At 42.5% G+C, this 22,452-nt stretch overlaps 1 protein-coding gene across 1 annotated transcript in view; it reads left to right on the plus strand.

Annotated features, from left to right (window-relative positions):
- gbe1a (glucan (1,4-alpha-), branching enzyme 1a) overlaps positions 1-22,452 on the plus strand; it is a 194,692-nt gene that overhangs the window by 80,827 nt on the left and 91,413 nt on the right. The window contains exons 4-6 of the mRNA XM_083777724.1: positions 7,529-7,654; positions 12,259-12,394; positions 19,417-19,507. Of these exons, the coding sequence (XP_083633850.1) occupies positions 7,529-7,654; positions 12,259-12,394; positions 19,417-19,507 (353 nt within the window). The remainder of the gene's footprint in view (positions 1-7,528; positions 7,655-12,258; positions 12,395-19,416; positions 19,508-22,452) is intronic.

The following is a 22,452-nucleotide window of genomic DNA, read 5'->3' on the forward strand; positions in this document are numbered from 1 at the left end:
TACATCCAATGCAAATATGCAATTCTAGTGCTGTCTACATAACATGCTATAAAGCAACTATCAACTATACATATATACTATGATAAAATGGAGAATAGGAAAGTGCATGCAAGCATAGAAAGACAACAATGCACGGGCGTGAAAACTATTAAACACAGACAGAAGTTGTCAGAAGCACACACATGCAACATGTTATGAACGTGTGATTACCTGTTTCTGGTGCTGTTGCGCGAGCGGAACGCTTCCGTGTGGCGTCGCATGTATCTGCTGAAAGTGATGTGCGTTTTCTTGGTGGTCTGATGTGTGTTTCTGGGGGTGATGTGGTAGTTGTCCTGTCGTCATGGCTGGGAGCTGAGATGGTAGGGGAGAAACGTAAATTGTATGTTGTTATGAGAGCTAATGTTAACATCTGTGGTGCAATAGTTATGTAATAATGCTGCTGTTGCATTAATGCAGTCAATTTAAATATTTGTGAAGTTGGTACTACCATGTGGGTAATGATATTAGTGTGTTACCTGTGTTACCTGTGGCCAGAGGCATTTCCAATGAACAGGTATGTGTCCGTGTTTGGTGCCTGTCGTCATGCTGCTGTGCTGAGATGGTAGAGGAAAAATGTAGATATTGGGTTATGCGAAGTAATGATAAACTGTATGTCAGTAATGCATCCAGTTGTTGCATATGTGGTCCAAAGTTAATGTGTTATTGCTGTTGGTACAGAAATGATGTGCAATTAAATGTAAATGTAGTAGATACAATATGACTGGTAGGAGAAGAGTAGGTACCTGTGGCCAGAGGCTGCTCCATGGATCTGGTGTGACTGTGTCTCTGGCGATCTTGGGCATGGCGGCTCTGCACAGCTGAGAAGTGAGAAAGCTGTGTTAGTGGTCAGGGTTGTGTGGTTGGTGTGTGTGTATGTATTGTTTTGCTGTGTGTGTTACTATGACAGCATAATATCAGTAGTGCATACATAATTTAACATAGACGCACACACGCGCGCACACACACATACTGTGAGCAGGGGGGAGGTGTCACTCTCTGTGTGTCACACGCACACACCAAACAATGCAATGGGCTGTATAGGAATGAGAAAGCATACATTGACAAAGCTGAAGGTGCAACAATGGCATCCCCATCAAATGTCTGTTCTGTATAAATTCTGAATGTCCATGTAATCTGTGTTTATGTGCCAAGGCTGCTCCAATTCATTGATTAGTGGTTATGGAGTTGCTGAGTGATTGGCAACTAATCATGACTAATGTAGTGATAGATTAATTGAATGGGCCTGAATACATCTGTGTAGGCTGCGAGCGTAGTTGAGGTGAATGTTAAAATAGTTTTGAACAGGCAACTAATGTAGAGATAGATTAATTGAATGGGCCTGAATAGATCTGTGTAGGCTGGAACAATTAAAAAACGTTTTGAACAGATGTCTTAATTGAGTAAGTGAACGGTCGTGCTTTGTGTAAATGGCCGTCGTGAGGTTCAAAGAGTAGCCTACTGTTCCTTTTTACATTCCACGGCACCAGCGCCATGGGGGGGGGAGGGAGGGCGCGCGCACACACACACACACACACACACACACACACACACACACACACACACACTGGGCCCAGCGTGTAGGCGTACTTAGTAAATAACTGTAGTAAATATAGGCGAATAATAATGTGCATCGGATGGATTAGTGCGTGCACTCGCAATTGCAGCTGGAGTGCGACGCGACACACACATACACAGCGATGTATGGATAAATCACAGAGTTGGGAAATGCACACGACACGAAATGCACACGACACGCAAGCACATAAAGAAGCAATGATGCACGGCCCGGCCGTGCAACACACACATACACACACACACACACACACACAGCGATGTATGGATAAATCACAGAGTTGGGAAATGCACATAAAGAAGCAATGATGCACGGGCCGGCCGTGCAAACGATTAAATGTGTTCAGATATGCTTACCTGCTTCGGTTTCGTTTGCGCGACTGGCTCGCAAATGTTTGGCGGCACGCGTGCGTTCAGAAAGTGCGGTGCGTTTTCTTTTTGGCATGATGCGTTTTTTTGGGGGGTGATGCCAGAGTATTCCAGTCCAAGCATGAGTCGGTGTTGTAACTGTTGTTGGTGGAGTGGGCGAGTAGTCAGACAGTGTAGAGTAGTTCACAGGTCACATCACACACAGGAGCAGTGAAAGGGGGAGGATCCTTCGGATGGCTGGCCTCTGTGCTGGTGGGGAAGTGTGAGGCAACTTTGCCCGTGGGATCGTGTGGTGATGTAAAAACAATATCTGTACAGTAAATATGACAGTTGCGTCGGTAAAAAAGTAGCCTAGCTGGATTGTGGGAGCGTGCAGATTTATTTTGGCATGGAGAGATGTGTGCTAATAGTGTGGCTCGGTCGGAGATAGAGCACGGACAAATAAACTGGTTTTTATTCACTAATAAATTCATTATTAATCTTATTGGAAAAATGGCTTCGTTAAGACCTCCATATTATTATGGTCAATGCCTGTGTGAAAAGTGGGAGCGATTGGTGCAGGCAATGAGGAGATAAGTGTTTGTTTCTGACAGACAGACAGACAGACAGACAGACATTCAGACATTCGCTCTATTATTATTAGGATTTGTTTCATGTTGTCATGTGTTGCATTGTATGTTTTTATGTTGGAGGTACAATCGGACAGTAACTGCCCATAAACTGATTCTGAAGGATGTTTACTTGATCGTACTTTGAAGCAGCAACTTCGTGTAATAATTCGATTTTGGAAATGCTCAAAATGTGCATTGTCCTTTAAATAATTCTTATTTTAGTATTCAAGTAATTAAACCCCCTCTTCCTTGTTTTAAGTTACTTTGCTAAATGCAAGGCACATGGTTCTTAGTGTCGTTACAATGGATATTATTATTATTATGTTAGAAGTCACAACAGAAGTAGTACAGTAGTTGCTGGTCCAGTGTACCTTATGCTAAAGCAGATAATGAAGGCTCACTGAAGCATATAGAGCATTTGACTCTGGAACCTTCTCAGCACAGCCAGTGTGCTGAGAGCCAGTGTGTTAGCAGTCATGCATGTGATTGTGAAGGTTAATCCCATAACTATAGTGATAACATTCCAGTTAATTATCTGTACCGATTGACGAGCCCAGGGATTCGATAAAGATCTATCTCATTGTGTAACTCATTGTGCCCAGTGCCTACCAAACTTGTTCAGGATGTGTGTGTCCATTTTCACCAGTGATGCATGGATACCTCACAAGTGGAGCTGGTCTTAATTGGCCATTCTTCCTAAACACCTCCTTTAATCCTCCCATTCAACCCAGTCTGCAGCATTTTAATTGATTCACCCACTGCAGTGTTGCAAAGTCAGTGGATTTGTTCTCATTTGAACTTGAGAACTGGAACAGTGCAGTAACAGCCACTGCACAGAAGTCTCCCTTTAAATGTTCATCCTGCATTACTAGGGCTGACCAATGCAATGAAAAATAAAATGTTTATGCAGGTTCATTCAGTGGTATTATCCAGTATTTGCACACATAATTATGAATAATATTGACACAAATTAGCTACTTGAAATAGATTCTGACTTGTGGTGTTCACACAACCTATGCCGGCGACTGCTCATCCAACATCCCATTATTCCGACTATACGTGGCTTCACATGCGGATAGGGTTAGGTTATGGATAGGGTTAGTAATGGGGCGAGTTGGACCAACGCGGCATCCGAATAATGCGGCGTTGGAACGATGAAATGGCACGGCACCCCTATGCCTACATAAAGAAGTAAAGCAATACATTCTGAGACTACAACATAGCTTTACATAGTCTGGTACTGTATATGGCATTGTCACAGATTTGAGAAATAATCTTTATTGTCCCGAAGGATATTCATCTTCACAGTTTGTTCAAAACACCCACAGATATAAACATATCACCAAGACAATAGATAAACATGATGTCTCCACTGAGAAACGACTGATAACTGTTGCACAAACAGATAGACTACAGCAGCAATTCACTCTATGACAAATCATTTTGTCAATGGGTCTTTATGGACATGTCACAGGCTTACAGGTGTAAATAAGTGGGTCAAATTAGGTTACTGAACAAACACTATAATGATTGCTATCACAATCTAGACCTTTAATGTTTTTTAACAAAATATATTTAGTTTTGACCCACAAATACAGCATAACTTAACCCATTCTGACCGGGCACCCATTTTGGTGTCGGCATCAGGTTATGCTTTAGCTATTTAAAAATAGCAGATCTACAAGCTCATATCGCGCCACCGAGTGGCGCGATACGAGCTTGTAGGTCTGCTATTTTTGAAAAATCGAAGAGCGACTGACATTTTTAGAATCTGATCTCAGGTCAGAATGGGTTCGTCAGACCAGCGTGTGTCCGGCGGAAACCTCGTATGAATCTGATCTCAGGTCAGAATGGGTTAAGTGCTGTTGACCGAGCAAAATGTTAAGTTGTGAAAACATGCAGTAAGAATCATTCTGCTAGTCGTATTGGTGCATGTATTCATATTCATGACTGTAACTAAATTCTATTTGCTCAAATCCTAAGGTCAGAGGAAATTATGTGTAGGAGTACTATGTGTGTTTGACCCTCAAGGCTAACTGATAAGTCGAAGGGGTCGCCAATAATGTATTAAATTATATGTTCAACTGAAAAATAGGCTTCACTGTTATAAAAATGATGCCATCTGTCTAGTATAGTATTCCTATGTTTGATTGTGGCTATGGTTCTGCACCTCATTCCTTATTCCCTCCACTACACTGCCATTGATTATAGGCTTTTTACTCCCCTAAAGGCTAATATAATGTATTAATCACATCCTGTTGGGTGGGAACATGAATGAGAGAGTTGTTGTTGAGATTGATTACATATGGATGGTAGGCATTGATTGAAGAGTAGGACTATAAAAAGGTTGATGGAATTAGCATGTGTAACTTTGTAAGTATGTGTAAGCTAGTCTTCACAAACCTTCATTGTGGCGGCGGCGCTGACTTCCCGCTGCCCGGTAAGAAATCAGGATGACAGTGAAATGTAGTCGTGACATTTCCGTTGGTGACATTCCTCACATTCAAGTCAACGCTTCATCGCCGCACTGGAGAGAGACCACTGCTGTTGTCATTTACAAGTGTTGTTGCTAATTGCTGTGACCTACAGATGTTGTTCCACCTCCCATTTTGGGTTATTTGAAACTGTCTTTCCAATTCTGAATTCTCTTTGCCATTCTGCTTGCATTAGTCAAATGCAAGCAAAATGGCACCAGCACTGACTGCTCTACCAGGCTTCAGAAAAAACTCTTTGCTCAGTTGTTCATGGTCATTTGTAATGTACACAATACAGTACAGTGAGAGCTTAACCCATTCTGACCTGAGATCAGATTCATACAAGGTTTTCCACTGGACACACACTGGTCTGATGAACCCATTCTGACCCGAGATCAGATTCTAAAAATGCGAGTCGTTCTTCGATTTTTCAAAAATGGCAGACCTACAAGCTCGTATCGCGCCACTCGGTGGCGCGATATGAGCTTGTAGATCTGCTATTTTTCAATAGCTAAAGCATAACATGATGCCAACACCAAAATGGGTGCCCGGTCAGAATGGGTTAAAATAATAGAAATAGAGAATTAGAGAGAATACAATTAATATGAGTTAATAGAAATTGATAATTTATGAAATTGCAAAATGAATATAAAGAATAAATAAATATAATAAACAAGAATTGATGAACATCAATTAACTACCAGCTGTGTTATATCTGCAGAATTGTGCTATTAAGTATGAAATGTAAATATCTGAGTCTATCTATATTTGGGTTAACCTGACACTGCCAGATGGGGGCGGTATTGGGTAACCATGTTCCCCAACACGGCAACCATCTGGGATCTCTCAGGGAGTTGAGATAACGCCGAACGAAACCTGTTCGCACCAATCAGCGTGAGCTAAGGGCGGGATATGTGCGAAACCGGATGTGAAGCTATATAGACACGTCAATATGATTGGTTGTGTTTGCACGCCCACACGGTGATAGACAGACGGTCTCATCCAATCATCTACCAAGTATCTTGGAAAAAAAGGAACAGCCCCGTCATCGAATTTGCTTCCGAGATCCCAGATCCCAATAAGCTGTGAAACAAATTTGTGTAGCAAGCTTTTTGGATCTGGCAGCGTCAGGTTATATTTGGGTGTGTGTGGCTGCAATGCAATACGATCCCATTGGCTGAGAGGCTGGCTAGAGGCAAAAAGTGTCTGGTTGCCTAGAGACCAGGCAGCCAATCAGAAAGATAGGTGACTACAGAAGCTAATAAAATGATAAAATGGTAAATGGTGCATTTATATAGCACCTTTATCCAAGGCGCTTTACATAGATTGTGCATTACATTCACCCATTCACACACACATTCATACACCGATTGCGGTGGAAGCCATACAAGGTACCAAGGTACTAACCAGCACATCGGGAGCAATTTGGGGTTCAGTGTCTTGCCCAAGGACACTTCGACAAGTAGACATGTAGACAGGAGGAGCCGGGATTCGAACCGCCGACCCATGGATCATTGGACGACCTGCTCTACCTCTTGAGCCACAGTCGCCACAGTCACCCGCTATATAAGAAATTATAGCCAACCGGATAGATTGTAGACCAGCCTGCTTTGCAGCTGGTAATAAATATTATTTATGAAATGTACTACTACCACTACTATTAGGGTGGTCACCTTAATTATCACCTAAAAGTATGAATAGGCCTTTAGTAAAAGGGACCGGGGTTGGCGCTGCACTCAGTACAGTAATGTTTGGCTAATGTTCATCGCAAGATTAGCCTGCCGCTGAACGCTGAAGTGATTAAGATAATTTGGACATTTCTTTAACCCATTTTAGTCGGGCACCCATTTTGGTGTTAGCATCATGTTATGCTTTAGCTATTGAAAAATAGCAGATCTACAAGCTCATAGGTCTGCTATTTTTGAAAAATCGAAGAACGACTGACATTTTTTAGAATCTGATCTCGGGTCAGAATGGGTTGATCAGACCAGTGTGTGTCCAGTGGAAACCTCGTATGAATCTGATCTCAGGTCAGAATGGGTTAAACTAATCCTTGCCCGTTCTAATAGATGAACGCCAAATTAGGTACAGTGTGAGTAAAGCGATGTAATAGAAGCATTCCAAATACGTCTGTGTGTCTGAGACACACACACACACACACACACACACACACACACACACACACACACACACACACACACACACACACGCGCGTCCAACAGTTGGTTTTGACACGGCAGCAGTGCCCTGGACAGGGGTCTTGGGATTTTGAATGACACACATGCGAGCCGTCATTGCAAGAGCCGTCACCAGCGTGTGTTGCTGATAGACAGATAATCGATAATCAATAACTAGGATATAATAGGATGAGCTGCCATTGTTTCTTTAGATGCATGTTTAGTTTTGAGCAGACACTTTCTTGCCAAGCTTGTCATTGAGTCCCCTTTTTTCTCCTTCACTCAGCTGGTGGTGGTGACATCAAAGGGGGAGGAGCTGTTCCGGATCTCTCCCTGGGCCAGATACGTCACCAAGAGGTTGGACTCGAGGACCTATGAGTGGGTACACTGGGACCCAGCACGACCATTCCTGGTGTGTATTCAGTGTGTGTGTGTGTGTGTGTGTGTGTGTGTGTGTGTTTCAGCTTGTATTACTATATTTGTGAGGGCCAAATGTCCACCACAACGTTAATAATCCCTATTGTCCCTACAATAATACATATCGTAGGGACATTTTTGCTGGAAAACCGTTACTATTATTATTCATTTTCTATATTTCTATTATTATTATTATGTTTCCATTGTTAAAAATAATTGTGGGGCGATAGGCTTACAATTAGGAAAGGATTCAGGTTGGGATAAGTCTCAGAAATAGAATTAGGTATTTAGAGGATAGCTTTAGCTTTAGGGGATACGGTTTTAAGGAAGAAAAAAAGTTAGGTGGCATTCATGCTATTTTCGGCACACAACACCGGTGCACAACAAAGTACAAGTGGCCAACTTGTCAAGGTGCAACAAAGTTGAACTACTTGCGATGCACGTGGTGCGAATTTACTTTGCCGCTGGCAGCTCAACCCCTCCGCTTGCATGGCATGGACCTGAACGGCAGGTGAACATTTTCATTTGTGCCTGTGGGCCCATTCCCTCAATCTGGCTTTCGTCACTCTCATGAGCTTCACCAGATGTGATGCCCTGCATGGGGTGTAGAAAGCTTTCCTTATCTCTGCCTCTTTCACCTCTTAGTCCCCTCTCTCCATTCTCATGCTCCCATCGCTGCTGTATCTGTTAAGGCTGCAATTCCATTTATCATTGATTAAAATCAATAATTGTTGTATAATCAATTAAATTAATTATTACGAGTAACCGTTACACTCCCAGTATCTCTCTTCCCCTCTCTTTTTTATAAGTGTGGGCACAGACAGACATGAATCACCTAATGAGATTAAACATTCTCTGACAGCTGTGAAAACACCCTGGCTTCTTGATGTATTTGTTTTTCCCCGCAGGGCATTATCAGATTGACATGGATGAAATGAGAAATAGAATTGATGATCGTATTGAAGATGATGAAGATGATGGTGATAGTGAGGATGAGGATAAATATGAGGGTCAAGGTTCTTTGTCACTTCCATAATTCACACTCACCGTATATGGCAAAAGGCTTCATAGCACTCATTATAAATGTTTTATAATTATGCATAACAATTTATAACAGTGTGTGTGTGTGTGTGTGTGTGTGTGTGAGTGTGTGGCTTGTATGTTTTTTTTTTATCGTATTCTCTACTCCAACATGTATCTCGGATCATTAACCAGCTCATGAATTTGCCTTGACTATAATACAAAATATAATTATACAACAACATAACACAACCTCCACAACATGCTTTAGATTTTCTATAATGAGATTTTAAGTAGTTTACTCACTGAGACACCTGTGGCGTTCCAGGCCTGATTCGCTGCGATCTGTGAATTTGTTTGTCACTTCGAGTAGCGAAGTGACATTACCGAGGTTTAAAATAACAATATATCCGATAGCCGATACTGATACCGATATATGTTTTAGTTTTTGTTGTTTTTATTTCCCCCTTTTGTGCCAGAGAAACAAATACATCTTCAATACAATACATGTTTAGAATCTACAGCTTGGTGGGCTGCAGATAACCAACACACCAACATAGTCAATGCAAAATGTTTGCATATCAACAGCAGATAAATATCAGCTACTGCCATCGGATAATGTCAGTTTTATTTGCCGATACCGATATTGACCGATAACAGCAATATCGGGCGGATAACGGTTATGTGGACGATACATTTGGTACATCACCAACTCACCTACAAATAATCCCCCCACTGCCCGCAAAGTGCGAGACAATTATGTGGCCTTGAGGGAGGGAGCGTGCATGCGTTTGTTTTCCATCTATGGATTTAGTCTCACTCATTCATATTTGACAGGGAACACCAATGTGACAAAGTTTAATAAACCATGAAACATGTTAAGAATTTTGGAAATTGTATACCATGTTCATATACTGTACTGTACCTATTGTTGAGGAAATCACAAGGTCTTGTAGCAATCGGTTAAAAAAACACAATAGTTATGATTCAAGAAACTCTCAAGAAATATTCTGCTAACGGCCGAATCAGAATCCACTGTTTGTAATGTTGTTGTTAGTAGAAATATACACAGAAACACCCAAGAGGAAGTGGACAAAGAAGAGTAGGAGCCTAACTGAGTTCCTGTTACTACGCATTCAGTTATTAACTGAATGCATTAAATGTTAGATTTGACCCATATGCTAACTATACTACTACTATGCTATATTATTGCACTTTGTAGGTGGAGAGAGAGAGAGAGGTGGAACAGTAGAAAGAGTGGGTTGCTGGTGCAGTTCAGTCCAGTGGGTTCAGTTCAGATCGATTGGGGGAGAGATGGAGGGATGATGTTTGTTCAGGATCCTGAGGGATTTAGGGAAACAACTGCTGTCTGGTGGAGTAGAAACGTTCTGTTAACACTTTCATCGCCCTCTAGTGTTCATGTGAAATTACCGCAGGCAATATCTGTGAATTTGCGCCAACTATACTTCCGTGGCACACAGCCCAACACAAGCGAGAGGAGGAGCAAAATGTTGTACGAGCAGCAGCCGACATGTCTTAGTTTTCACCACAAACTGGCGGACGAAGTTCACCGTCCTTTCTATTAGTAACACCCAGCGCCCAGGACGAAGTTTTATCCAAAAGACGAAGTTTATTGATGTGAAAACCGATCGCATCGCTCTACAGCCTAGGAGAGCCTGTCGCGCAATCCTCAAAGATCCTGTGTTAGACGGCCCCCCGCTGTCCAGTCGCTAGTCGCATTAGATTTAATCATGCCTCTCGTTGTTGTTGATCGCTGTTAGAGTGTTATGGCTGCTCCAGCCACATACGGTATAACTTCCGGTCCGTCTGTAAAAGTGCTCCGTTGCTATAAATCGCTTTGGCGCTATGATTTAATCGTATTAAATAACCCCGGGCAATCAGAGTGTTAATAATTATTTTTTATTTTGTGAGCGGTGCTGGAGGAGGTTCTTTTCCAAAATAATTATAAAAAAATGACTGAAAACAGTAAATGAAAATGTATTAGAAGGACAATCACAATATCAGTCAACAGAAAAAAGGTTGTGTGTTTTCGATGCATCCATCATGGTTAAAATGGATTTTGGCAGCTACAATTAATATCAAATATCTAAATACTGAATCAAGCAACGTAAAAACTGTCTGGTGTTCACATAAGCCTGAGTAGACGATAAAATGACCAAAAGTTTTTTTGAAAGTGAAATATCCCTTTAATCTTTTTCACGTTTCAAGTAATTCTTAATTTGTATTTCAAATTACCATAAACATTTTTTCCATCCCAGTATAAGCAAATCCCTCGTTTCAAAACAACCTTGTATTGCATTGCCATTTCTCAAAGTTTTGCAGACTCGACATGATGCAATACTTGCAGAATCTTCTTGCATTTGCAAAAGATTCAAGATTCAATTAGTTGTCCTTCACCCATACAAGCACGAGCAGAAAAATGTTGGCGTGCGTGCGTGCGTGCGCGTGTGTGCGTTTGTTTGGATATCAATAATTAATTATTGATAGATTATGTCTGTCAATAAGCAATAGTCTCTGCCTTCCCTGTGGTGCATATTCACTAGATGCCTAGCACAGACAACCACATTTTGTGATCCTGTTTACCTCAACTCCCTCCTACTGGATGCTCCTCTGTGCCTGATTTTTCTGCACTTAAAGTATTTTCTCTCCCAAGTCTACAGTGTGTACGTCCCTACCCTACATGCCCTCCCTCCCTCTCTCTCTCTCTCTCTCTCTCTCTCTCTCTCTCTCCGAAAGCTCCGAAAGCTAACTTCCACCATCCCGTCCTTGTCTCCATGTCTCCTCGAGCTATTTCATAACTTTACTTTTCCCCCTGTTTTTTCCTGGCTTGCCTCACACTGCTGTTGATGATGTAAGATTGCTGGAGGTATAGAACACAATGGGCCTTATGCAGCAATGTTGTCTTAAATTTCCATTATATTTCTCTTATATTTTCTCGTGAAGAGAACAATATGAAATGCCTACTTGAGATTTATCAACCCAAACTTAACATCCAAATCTGTTCTTACTCTGCTGTGCTGAATGCTGAATACCGCTTTATCTTAAATTAGGCAACAGCCATATAGTTTTTGCAGATCCGGATCTGTGGATCCAGTCCGGGTCTTCTTCTTAATTCAGATAGTAATATCAACGTAAAGTTGACATTTAACTTTTTCTTTTCTTTTTTTTTTGTAATGCCCTACTAGGTTTTGTATATATTTTTTTTAACCATTATTATTGTATTTGCTTTCAAGATAATGGAATAGAAGTACTGTATAATGCATCAAAAATAGAAACATTATACGTACAGTACTTGAAAATGTACTTATCACTGGGTTTTACTGTGCATATAAATCAACTTATCCTATCGTTTTATTAGGGTTGAGCCAGTCCATAACCTTGTCTTTCTCTTCATACTCGAGGCATGACTCCTGAATATTCTATTTGAAAGGTTCTCTCTCTCTCTCTCTCTCTCTCTCTCTCTCTCTCTCTCTCTCTCTCTCTCTCTCTCTCCATGAGAATCATACATCTCTTATTTTTCTTTCCTCTCCCCTTCACTCCTGCTTTCTCTTCTTTCAGCACCAGCACGCTCGCCCAAAGCGCCCTCGCTCACTGAGAATCTACGAGGCCCACGTTGGCATAGCCTCTCCCGAGACGAAGATCGCCACCTACGAGAACTTCACCGTCAATGTTTTACCACGCATCAAGGACTTGGGTAAGCAAGGGTGTAGAGTTTGGTTAAAAATAATAATTTAGAGAGAGAGAGATATGAGAGAGAGAGAGAGAGAGAGAGAGAGAGAGATTTTTGCTTAAGTACTGATCATCACAGTGCAATTAATTGTGAGCTTGTATAATGTGGAACCGTTTTTAACGGCACAAATCTTGGGGGACAGTCAAAATGTTCTCTTGCAGAGACAAAGATACAGCCAGGTGCTCACCGGAGACGTATAAGTCAATAAAGTTAAAATGGTAAAAAAAAGTGCTCCTGGATCAGTCAGATTAAATGGGGGGTACTCAGAGTTAACACTTCTTTTGCCGGGGAATTTTTCATAATAACGGCACTAGAGTGCCATGCAGATGAGGCAGATTTTACTCTGAAAAACCCTGCCTTCCATTAACCCCCCAAAACCGGGAGGCATAATTTTCCCTAAGTATCTCACGCTACCTCGTCTTATGTCTCTCTAGAAGCGTTAATATTAGTTTTTTACAGTTTATTTTTCTCTGAATGCGAGGTGAAGAGCAGCGTAACCCCCGCGGACACACAGAAAAATAGAGCACTGGCGTAAACAAAAAAAAGAGTGCGGATCTTACGTACAACCTGTGCACTGCGGGCGGGTTCCATTGATTATAGTGGCGACGTGCCATTGCGAAGCCAATTCCAAGTGTTCAGAGGGGCTTACAAAACCAGGTCACATAACAACGTTGCTTGCTACATGGAGGTTCTGATGGTTGGGCTTGGGACAAGTTGCACGGCGATAGACACGGACAATGGAATAGTCCATTATCCCATTCTGACCTGAGATCAGATTCATACGAGGTTTCCGCCGGACACACACTGGTCTGATGAACCCATTCTGACCTGAGATCAGATTCTAAAAATGTCAGTCGTTCTTCGATTTTTCAAAAATAGCAGACCTACAAGCTCGTATCGCGCCACTCGGTGGCGCGATATGAGCTTGTAGATCTGCTATTTTTCAATAGCTAAAGCATAACATGATGCTGACACCAAAATGGGTGCCCGGTCAGAATGGGTTATAGTTTGACCCCCTGCCTCCTGGGCCAACTGGAACAGTCTGTGCTTGGAAAGTGCAGGAGAAACACAATCACTTTCCTCAAAAAGTAATGTCAAAGTGCCACTGAGCGGAGCCTCAAATAGCTCCAGAGGAGCTGCTCAAGGGGCCAGTGCTAGAGCGCTGTGATTGTTTGAAGCAGGGTGTTGCTGACCCTCTATGCTCTGTCACACTTAAGGAGAGCTTGACAAACAGAACATCGCGAGCACGGTACACACGGTATGCTGCACACAGTCCAGGTAGAGCGTGCGTGCTCTCGTGTGCGTGCATGTTCATACAGTGGTAAGACGTGAAGGTTCATGGCTTTTTGGGAAAGAGGAGCACCTACAGTATTTATGTTGCTGCACCATCATTTAACAACAATTAATTAACTAACTAACTATTTTCTGATTATATGGTGTGAATGGTGCCTGCGGCCACTGTATTGTACTGTATGTGGCTTCACTGAAGCCACATACTTCAGAGAAATGTAAGACTGAGCATAACATTTCATATGTTCCATTGCTTCTATATGTATCCATGATACACTGGCACTTTCAATTTGAGAACTCATGGCTTCGTAAAATGAAGGCAGAAAGAAACAAGTGATTTACATTATTCATCAGCGTGATTTGATTTGATTAGCTTTTTAGCACAGGACACAAGTGTCTTATTGTACCCATTAATAACATGAATCCGTTCAGATTGAATCTTGAATGTGTGAATGGCAGCCGCTATGGTCTGCTAACGATGGTCATGACACCATACCAGTCAGAGCTCCACGGCACAAAATGTCATTTTGACCCATTCTGACTAGTCATATAACACAAAAGGAATAGTACCGGGTTGTATACTTACATAATTGACAGTTTGATGATATGAATCAGAAAGGATTGTTTTCATTTTCATTATCATTGTCTCAATGTTATTTCATCAGCGATTGTTTGAATCTCCAGTGTAAAACGGAAGAAAGAAAAGTTCAATCTGGGAACCCATTGGCTATATGCACAATATGTACGTAAGTAAATGATCCGTTGATCAGTGTGTTCAGGTTTCGGTACCCAGCATTAGCCAGGTTACATTGCATAGTTTGAAATAGGCTCTCTCCCCTCACACAATGTAAAACAAATTCGGGAACTGACTTCTGCACAAGAAATGTCGCACTGGTCCAAATCTGCATGATGAACTTAACATAGACATTTCTAATAATAATAATAATAATAATAATAATACAAAACAATAATCACAATTAATTGTATAGACGGCAGACCCTCTGATATGTGTAAGTTACAGTACTCGTCAACGCTCACATTTCCTTATAACCTAAAACCATGGCTAGTTTCCTGCTGTCACCCAGACATTCACGATTTGCACAAAACAAGCATGAGCAGCAATCTTAATCTATTGTAGGACAGTGACCTAAGCATCCGAAACACATTGAGGTTATAGTTGCTCATTTACAATATTGACAGTTTTCCTATTTCATAATAAAACAAAAATAATAATAAATACAGATCTATCTGGTTGGCTTTGTAGCTCTGTGTAGACCACAGCGATGACCAAGTGTCGTATATAGGCATTTAATGGTTCTGCTGTGCATGGAGGAGAGCATTTCTTGCTTGGGAGAATTGAAGTTGGAGTCCTGGGATCTGAACAGGCAGGGATTTCTGGGAGCGTAAGCGGGGCTGGGTTCCAAGGCGACAGCAAAGCATGGATGAGAAAATGACTTAACTATTGAGCACATAAGTCGGCTACCCTGGTTGAGGTAGGGGATAGCCAGGGGATAGCGAGTCAGAATCAGTTTTATGTGTCACATCACAGGATTACAGGGGGGGAGGGGGAAAAAGTGTGCACGCTTCATTTTAGTATTCTGTGAGAAGAGAGAGGACAGGTAGAAAGCAAAAGGAAAGAGATAGAAACACATTAAATAAAATGATATCGATCGATTGATAGATAAAATGACACGATGAAGACTGTGACATGGAGGTGCGTAGAGGAATTGTCTAATTGAGAATGTTTAGAGAGAGAACACAACCAGACTGAGACAGTATGTGGGATATTGACATTTCCCCAAACCATCACGATGTGCCTTTGATGTCACAGCTTCCGTGTCTCAGCAGCTATAGAGGACTCTTGAGACATGGTGATCTATTCTGACATCTCCAGGTGTGTACAGTGTGGAAGCAGACTCGGCCTACGTCAGGTGACTGTCTGGTGAATACATTCTGATTGCTGTGAGCGAGAACGATGTGCGTGGGTGCAAAGTGGGTGCAAACTTTATTATTTGTGTGTGTGTGTGTGTGTGTGTGTGTGTGTGTGTGTGTGTGTGTGTGTGTGTGTGTGTGTGTGTGTGTGTGTGTGTGTGTGTGTGTGTGTGTGTGTGTGTGTGTGTGTGTGTGTGTGTGAGATATTAGATATTCGCTGCATGTCATCTCTCTCTCTCCATTTCCTGGTCAGCCTATCAATAAAGGCATAAATTGTCGGATATTGCCATTTTTATGTCAAAGACCGGAAAATATAATTCTCTCCGGACATTGTATCCGGTAAAAAAGGAAATGTGGCAATTAATAATTTCACACATCCTCTCTCTCTCGCCTCTGAGTGGCCAAAGAGCATTGATCACGCCTCCAGGTCTTTAGTTTACTCAAGTTAGGGAATAAGACCTGGTACTTAAGACACGCAAAATACAGCCCTATGTGTTTTTAATTGATTGAAAATATACAAGCTGTGCACAGTCTACTTGTCATGACTCATACCACGAATCGGGCAACAATGCACTGGCGAAACATCAGAGGCAACAGCTGCTATAGTCTCAATTCGCATAGCATACAGGTGAACATGGAATGCACGGTCCCAACCCATAAAACGTTACCACTTGAATCAAAACTCTCTATGAGGAGACCCTTATCCCATTCTGACCGGGCACCCATTTTGGTGTTGGCATCATGTTGTGCTTTACCTATTGAAAAATAGCAGATCTACAAGCTCATATCGCGCCACCGAGTGGCGCGATATGAATGGGTTCGTCAGACCAGTGTGTGTCCGGCGGAAACCTCGTATGAATCTGATCTCAGGTCAGAATGGGTTAAAGACGCTTTGATTTCTCGAGTGTTCTATAAAAGTGATGATGCAATATGTTGTTGGAAATCATTACGCATACAGTCACAGACACATAATTTGCACTTCTAATGAACCGAGAACCGCCTCATGCAAGATGAAGCTGATCAAATCTTCTATACTTACTCCACGTTCCATACCTTCTCAATCCCAAATGTAATGCTGTAACTTTTGTTCTTGACTTAACCCATTCTGACCTGAGATCAGATTCATACGAGGTTTCCGCCGGACACACACTGGTCTGATGAACCCATTCTGACCTGAGATCAGATTCTAAAAATGTCAGTCGTTCTTCGATTTTTTCAAAAATAGCAGACCTACAAGCTCGTATCGCGCCACTCGGTGGCGCGATATGAGCTTGTAGATCTGCTATTTTTAAATAGCTAAAGCATAACATGATGCCAACACCAAAATGGGTGCCCGTTCAGAATGGGTTAAGTTTATGTACCTGCTTGTCGTTCCTGCATAAAAAAAGAAATATATGACCGTTAATCTTCTTCTCGGATGTCCGGTAAGCAGACCATAATCACGGCAGACATTCTGACCAGCAGTTTAAAGCGCGACCTATAGCGCGACCTCTGAATACCGTAGACACTTGTGTACTGGATGTACATATTAAATAGGTTCCGACGATCATATGTTATTGTCAGTATCTGCTTATCTAGAGGAAGAAAAATGGAGTCTGACAGACGAGAAGACAAGAAGGCACAGTTAGAACAAAGTCAGCTCTAGGTAGATTAAAAAAAAAAACGTTATACAAGAGGGAGAGATTAGAGAAGAACAGAGAGGCGGACAACAAAACGCCATCCCATGAATAGCGGTCGACCTGACACGTTTTGAGCTTGTAGATGTGCTACTGTAGCTATAATTAATAATTAATTAATAATACAATCTTGAATCTTGAATGCACGTTTTACATTCCCTCGCATACTCCAGTTTTAGGTGATAAGGTGACCACCGCGGTGATAAGCACCTCACCGCTCACCCCAGCACTTCTCCTTGTTTGTACTAACCACCGTCACTGTGCTCACCCTGGCTCGCTCCGGAGGGGGGGGGCGTGGCCATCCTAAACCACCGTTTAGGTGATAGACTATGAGCGCCTAGTCTCAAAACCACTGTTTAGGTGAAAACTTTCCCACCGAAAAGGTGTTTTTATAATGTTATTTTTTTTTAACTTTGTCTGTGTTTGCCAGGCAAGCCAATCCATAATTATTAAGAGCATAAGTGCAAACACAGATTGCAGCTCGAAATTCTACTTCCTGACATCACAAGAGGCTGACAAGTACATGATGCAACTGTAAAGTCAGACCTCTCCTGTTTTAAAGATAAAAGATAATGGACAAAAATAATGATGTAGGTGTCAAGGTGACGCAGGGCTAAAGTAACTATAATGGTCAAGCCTCCGAGGCTACCCCGGCGTCACCCCAGGTGCTCCGACAAACTCAATTAGCTGTATTTGCAGCCAGAGGAAGCCATTCTCACTGCACTGCACTAGTCACAGCGCCTCCTACTGGCCGGTCAGGGTTCCTGTTCTTCCTCCCAACATTCTTTCTATTGGAGGAGGCACGTGGTTATCTACAGCAGGGATACTCCAATAGGTGAACCTGTGGGCCACATTACGAAAATGGCAAGGGGCCGGTTGATAAAATGACAACATTAATGATACTTGATAACCTCTCTATTTTATGTGCTTTATTTCCGCATAATATCGATGCCCATTATTTATTCAGCATTTGAGCCACCCACGGACCACCAATTGAAGATTTAGCGCCTCAGACCCAAAAAACTAAAGAATATTTTGTTATCGTTGGATAAGATTTTGTCCACAATTCCATGCTGTATTGATGTTGCTACCATTAGGAGAGATAACAGGCAAACGTTTATCAAAATAACAATTATTTTACATTCTCTAATTGTGTAGACCCGGAAGGGTCCATTTGGTTTAATTTTATTGCTCTCAAGGATGCGTGACTTTGAGATCATTAAGCACATTGATTGTGCGGGCCTGAGTTTGAGTATCACTGATCTACAGTACACCCTCCTTGATGTTAACACATTCTGACCTGAGATCAGATTCTAAAAGTGTCTTCGATTTTTCAAAAATAGCAGACCTACAAGCTCGTATCGCGCCACTCGGTGGCGCGATATGAGCTTGTAGATCTGCTATTTTTTCAATAGCTAAAGCATAACATGATGCCAACACCAAAATGGGTGCCCGGTCAGAATGGGTTAACAGGGACTACACAAGAGGTGGAATTGGTGAAATCAGGAGAGAGAAAAAAATCATGATGATAAAATAAAAGAATAATAATACGTACGTGTGCGCGTGTGCTCTACCCTTTTCACTTGACAAAAGTGACTTTTGAAAATAGGGCACTTTTGTCAAGTGATACTGTGGCTGATTCTAGCATGCCACTGAGAGATTCATGGACTGTCCTGAGATATCCTCTCTTTCTCACACGCACGCGCGTGCGTGCACGAGCGCTTACATGTACTCACACTGGCAGACACCATCTCCCAAGGCGAAGTGGTTTAAAAGGAGGTTAGAGTCTGAACAAGGTCTCTCTGTGGACAATGGACCATCTCTCTCTCATCTCTTATTCTCTTTCTCCGTCCCTTTCTCAGGGCGCTGGGGGGGAAAGACTTGACCCGCTGCAATCAGGGAAATACATCACCTATACACACACTCACACAAGCACAGACATGGACGCTTACACACGCATGCGCAAACACGTGTGCACGCAACCACATACGCATGGATGAACACATTCTCTCTCTGTCTCTCAGTTACTCTCTTGTAAAGTTCTTTTTTTTTTCCCCATTTTTTTTTTGTGTGTTCTTCCCTGTTCAGGTTACAACTGTATCCAGCTAATGGCCATCATGGAACATGCCTACTATGCCAGTTTTGGTTACCAAGTCACCAACTTCTTTGCTGCATCCAGGTAAAAAAAAACAATCCACTGCCATTATGCTGAGAAAAAGAGGGTGATATAGTGCTGTCATACGCCTGACGTGTTGCTGTATCTGACAGAATGTTGGGCTCTACTTATGTACAGTATAATCCTCCCTGTTCATTTAAAGCCTGAATGATTTTCTTTTTCTTTTTTTGGTTGCTTTTTTTGTTTTTGTCTTACCCCTTATTTCTCCGCAATTTAGATCATGTTATGCCAATTGATTCTTCCCCACACACATTTCTGTGTGTTGTCACTGCTGTTGTATCCTACTGGCCAGTGAGGAGCCCCCACCAGAAGGACGTAAGCCTTTGTCCTACTCCACCCACTCAACACTCCCTAGCTGCTGACACTGAGTACAGTACGTGTCGTGTAGTGACAAATATCACCCTCCCCGCCTGGTTTCCCTGCCCCGAACATAATACGGGCAAAATGTTTTCATATAGACGTTGGACCAAGCCGGATGCACCACGGTGGATTTAGAACCCCCAGACTCCGATGGTAGGCAGCCACTTTGCACTAGTACTGCACCACCCAAGTGCCTACCTAGCCTAGTCTAGCCTAATTCATACTTTGTCATTGTCACGTGAGAATAGCAGACCTACAAGCTTACAACATGTTGCATCCGCGACGCGTTAATGTGAGCTTGTAGTTCTGCAATTCTCTGCTGTTGACTCAAATGTTGACCTGAATGTAGCAAGCAAGCGCATGCAGGCTCTATTAGCTCAGTGGCGAGAAGGTTTCAAATCCTAGTACAGCATGTTAAATGCTCAATGTAACTCTAAGTAAAAAGTGAGAATGCAATCGGACTTTCCCCCTTTTCTGGAGACTGTTGCTGTGTAAAAGTGGCCTGCAGTCCTATACTGGAACAAACTGCCTGATGACTTGAGATCTTCTAAAACTGTGTCATATTTTAAAAGCAGGCTTCTTATTTTCCCAGGCTTTTTGTTAGTTAAGTGGGTGGCTGATGGCTGTACTTTTTAGTGCATCATTGTTTGTTTTTCTAATCTGTAGCACATTGAGTTTACCTGATATGAAATGTGCTAAACAAGTCAAATTGACTTGACTTGACCTCAGCGAATCAGCCTTAATTATAGTCCTTTTATAGTACAACGATAATTGTACCAGCTGTAATTGCCAATTACCACTGGGTCACTGGCTGTAATCTCTCAGTGTCTCCAGCCTCTATCCTCTTCTCCCAGTGCTGGCACAGGGAAATAAAAGCACTTCTGCTGTTCTTAGTGGTGCAGCCACTGGCTGTGTCCGAGCACGGAAATAGCGTTTGGTTGGTTTTCACAACCAAGTGTCAGTGTTGTACAGCCTAACACACACACACACACACATATTAACTGTTAGTATGATGATTTCGGGTGTGACAGTACAGTACAGTGACGGTACAGTAGAGTAGAGGGACCCCCTGGGGAACCCCCACACGGTGACTCTGTCATTTCTCAACCGTTTCGGACGCGGGGGGCTCGCCGGAACCGGAACTGGCCCGGCACCCTAAGCGAGTTCCTGTGGGTCTGGAAGTTCCGACACAGAGTTGCACCTGCTGTGCACACGGGTGTGATTTTTATTTTCTATAGAATTTAAAAGCCATTTATATGCTGCTGCTGAGGTGGATGTGATTAGGAAATGTTTCTTACTGTGTGTGTGTGTGTGTGTGTGTGTGTGTGTGTGTGTGTGTGTGTGTGTGTGTGTGTGTGTGTGTGTGTGTGTGTGTGTGTGTGTGTGTGTGTGTGTGTGTGTGTGTGTGTGTGTGTGTGTGTGTGTGTGTCAACCTTTGACGCAATTTTGTTTCTGGTTTTACACAAATTTGGACCGGAAGGTCAAAATTCAAATTTCTCCCCTGAGCAAGCAAGCAGGCAGGTGTGTGTATATATATATAGTCTGTGTGATGCTTCTATTTAATAACCTGCTGTCAAACAGTCAATCCAGCCACAGTGCCGCTGTTCATGGTGCTGTAATGCCGTCTCTGCCTCCCTTTCATTCAGTGTTTTTATGTATGCATTATGTGATGTCCCAAAATATTGCAAGATTATGTGGCAGAAGACACTAAGACAGTGTTATTGCAGGATCATGTGGGACTAAACTGCACTTAAATTTAGCATACAGGCGGAAGCGGTTGGTCAGAAATTAACTCTGGGTGGCAGATTTCGTATTTCAGCCGCACTCGAGTTGCACAACCTCAAAGACTTCAGACTCGTCCTAAAAAAGACTTCAGACTGGACTCGGACTCGAACTCAAAGCCTCTGGTGGGTGGTCAGAAATGAAAGCATTGCGGGCGCATGCAGGAATCTAGAGCGAGCAGGACTAAGAAAACAGTCCAGTGCAGGGCTCAGACAAACCGATTCAAACCATACGCAAAGAGACACAAGAGACACTCATTCAGACAGACTCTTCACAATAATGCTCTCTTATACACACAAAATGGTAATACAAAAAAGGCAAAGAAGTTTAGGGATAAGGGGTTTAGCATGGACGGAAATAGAGTCCCATATCTACACTCTGACTGTGATACCACAGATAAAACAGTGGATGTCAGAGTGTCAGGAAAGAGGATAGGGGGAGGAGACTACAGCATCACACGACAATGCAAAACCTCCTAAAGCAGTGATTCTCAAACCTTTTAATGTGAAGGAACCCCAAACTAAAATGTTTTTGGCCGCGGACCTCCATCTGAAAATATTTTGTTCCAGTGACTGACTGAAGATTTGTGTTGCTACTAGGTGTGCTGTGTGTGAAGCAGTGTCCGCTGAGCTGGGTAGTTCACTTTACAGACCAACACTGCTCCCCTTCATTTTGATGACAGCCAAACTACTGTAATCAGGGAACTACTTCTTCATTCGTTGAGAGCAGAGGGGGGGATGATGATAGGATGAACGGGGGAGAGAGCTGATGGGAAGGGAGGGAAGGGATAGGGGGGGAGGAGAGCA

This window comes from Protomyctophum parallelum (assembly GCF_964188405.1).
Source record: "Protomyctophum parallelum genome assembly, chromosome: 1".
NCBI classification, from domain to species: Eukaryota; Metazoa; Chordata; class Actinopteri; order Myctophiformes; family Myctophidae; genus Protomyctophum; species Protomyctophum parallelum.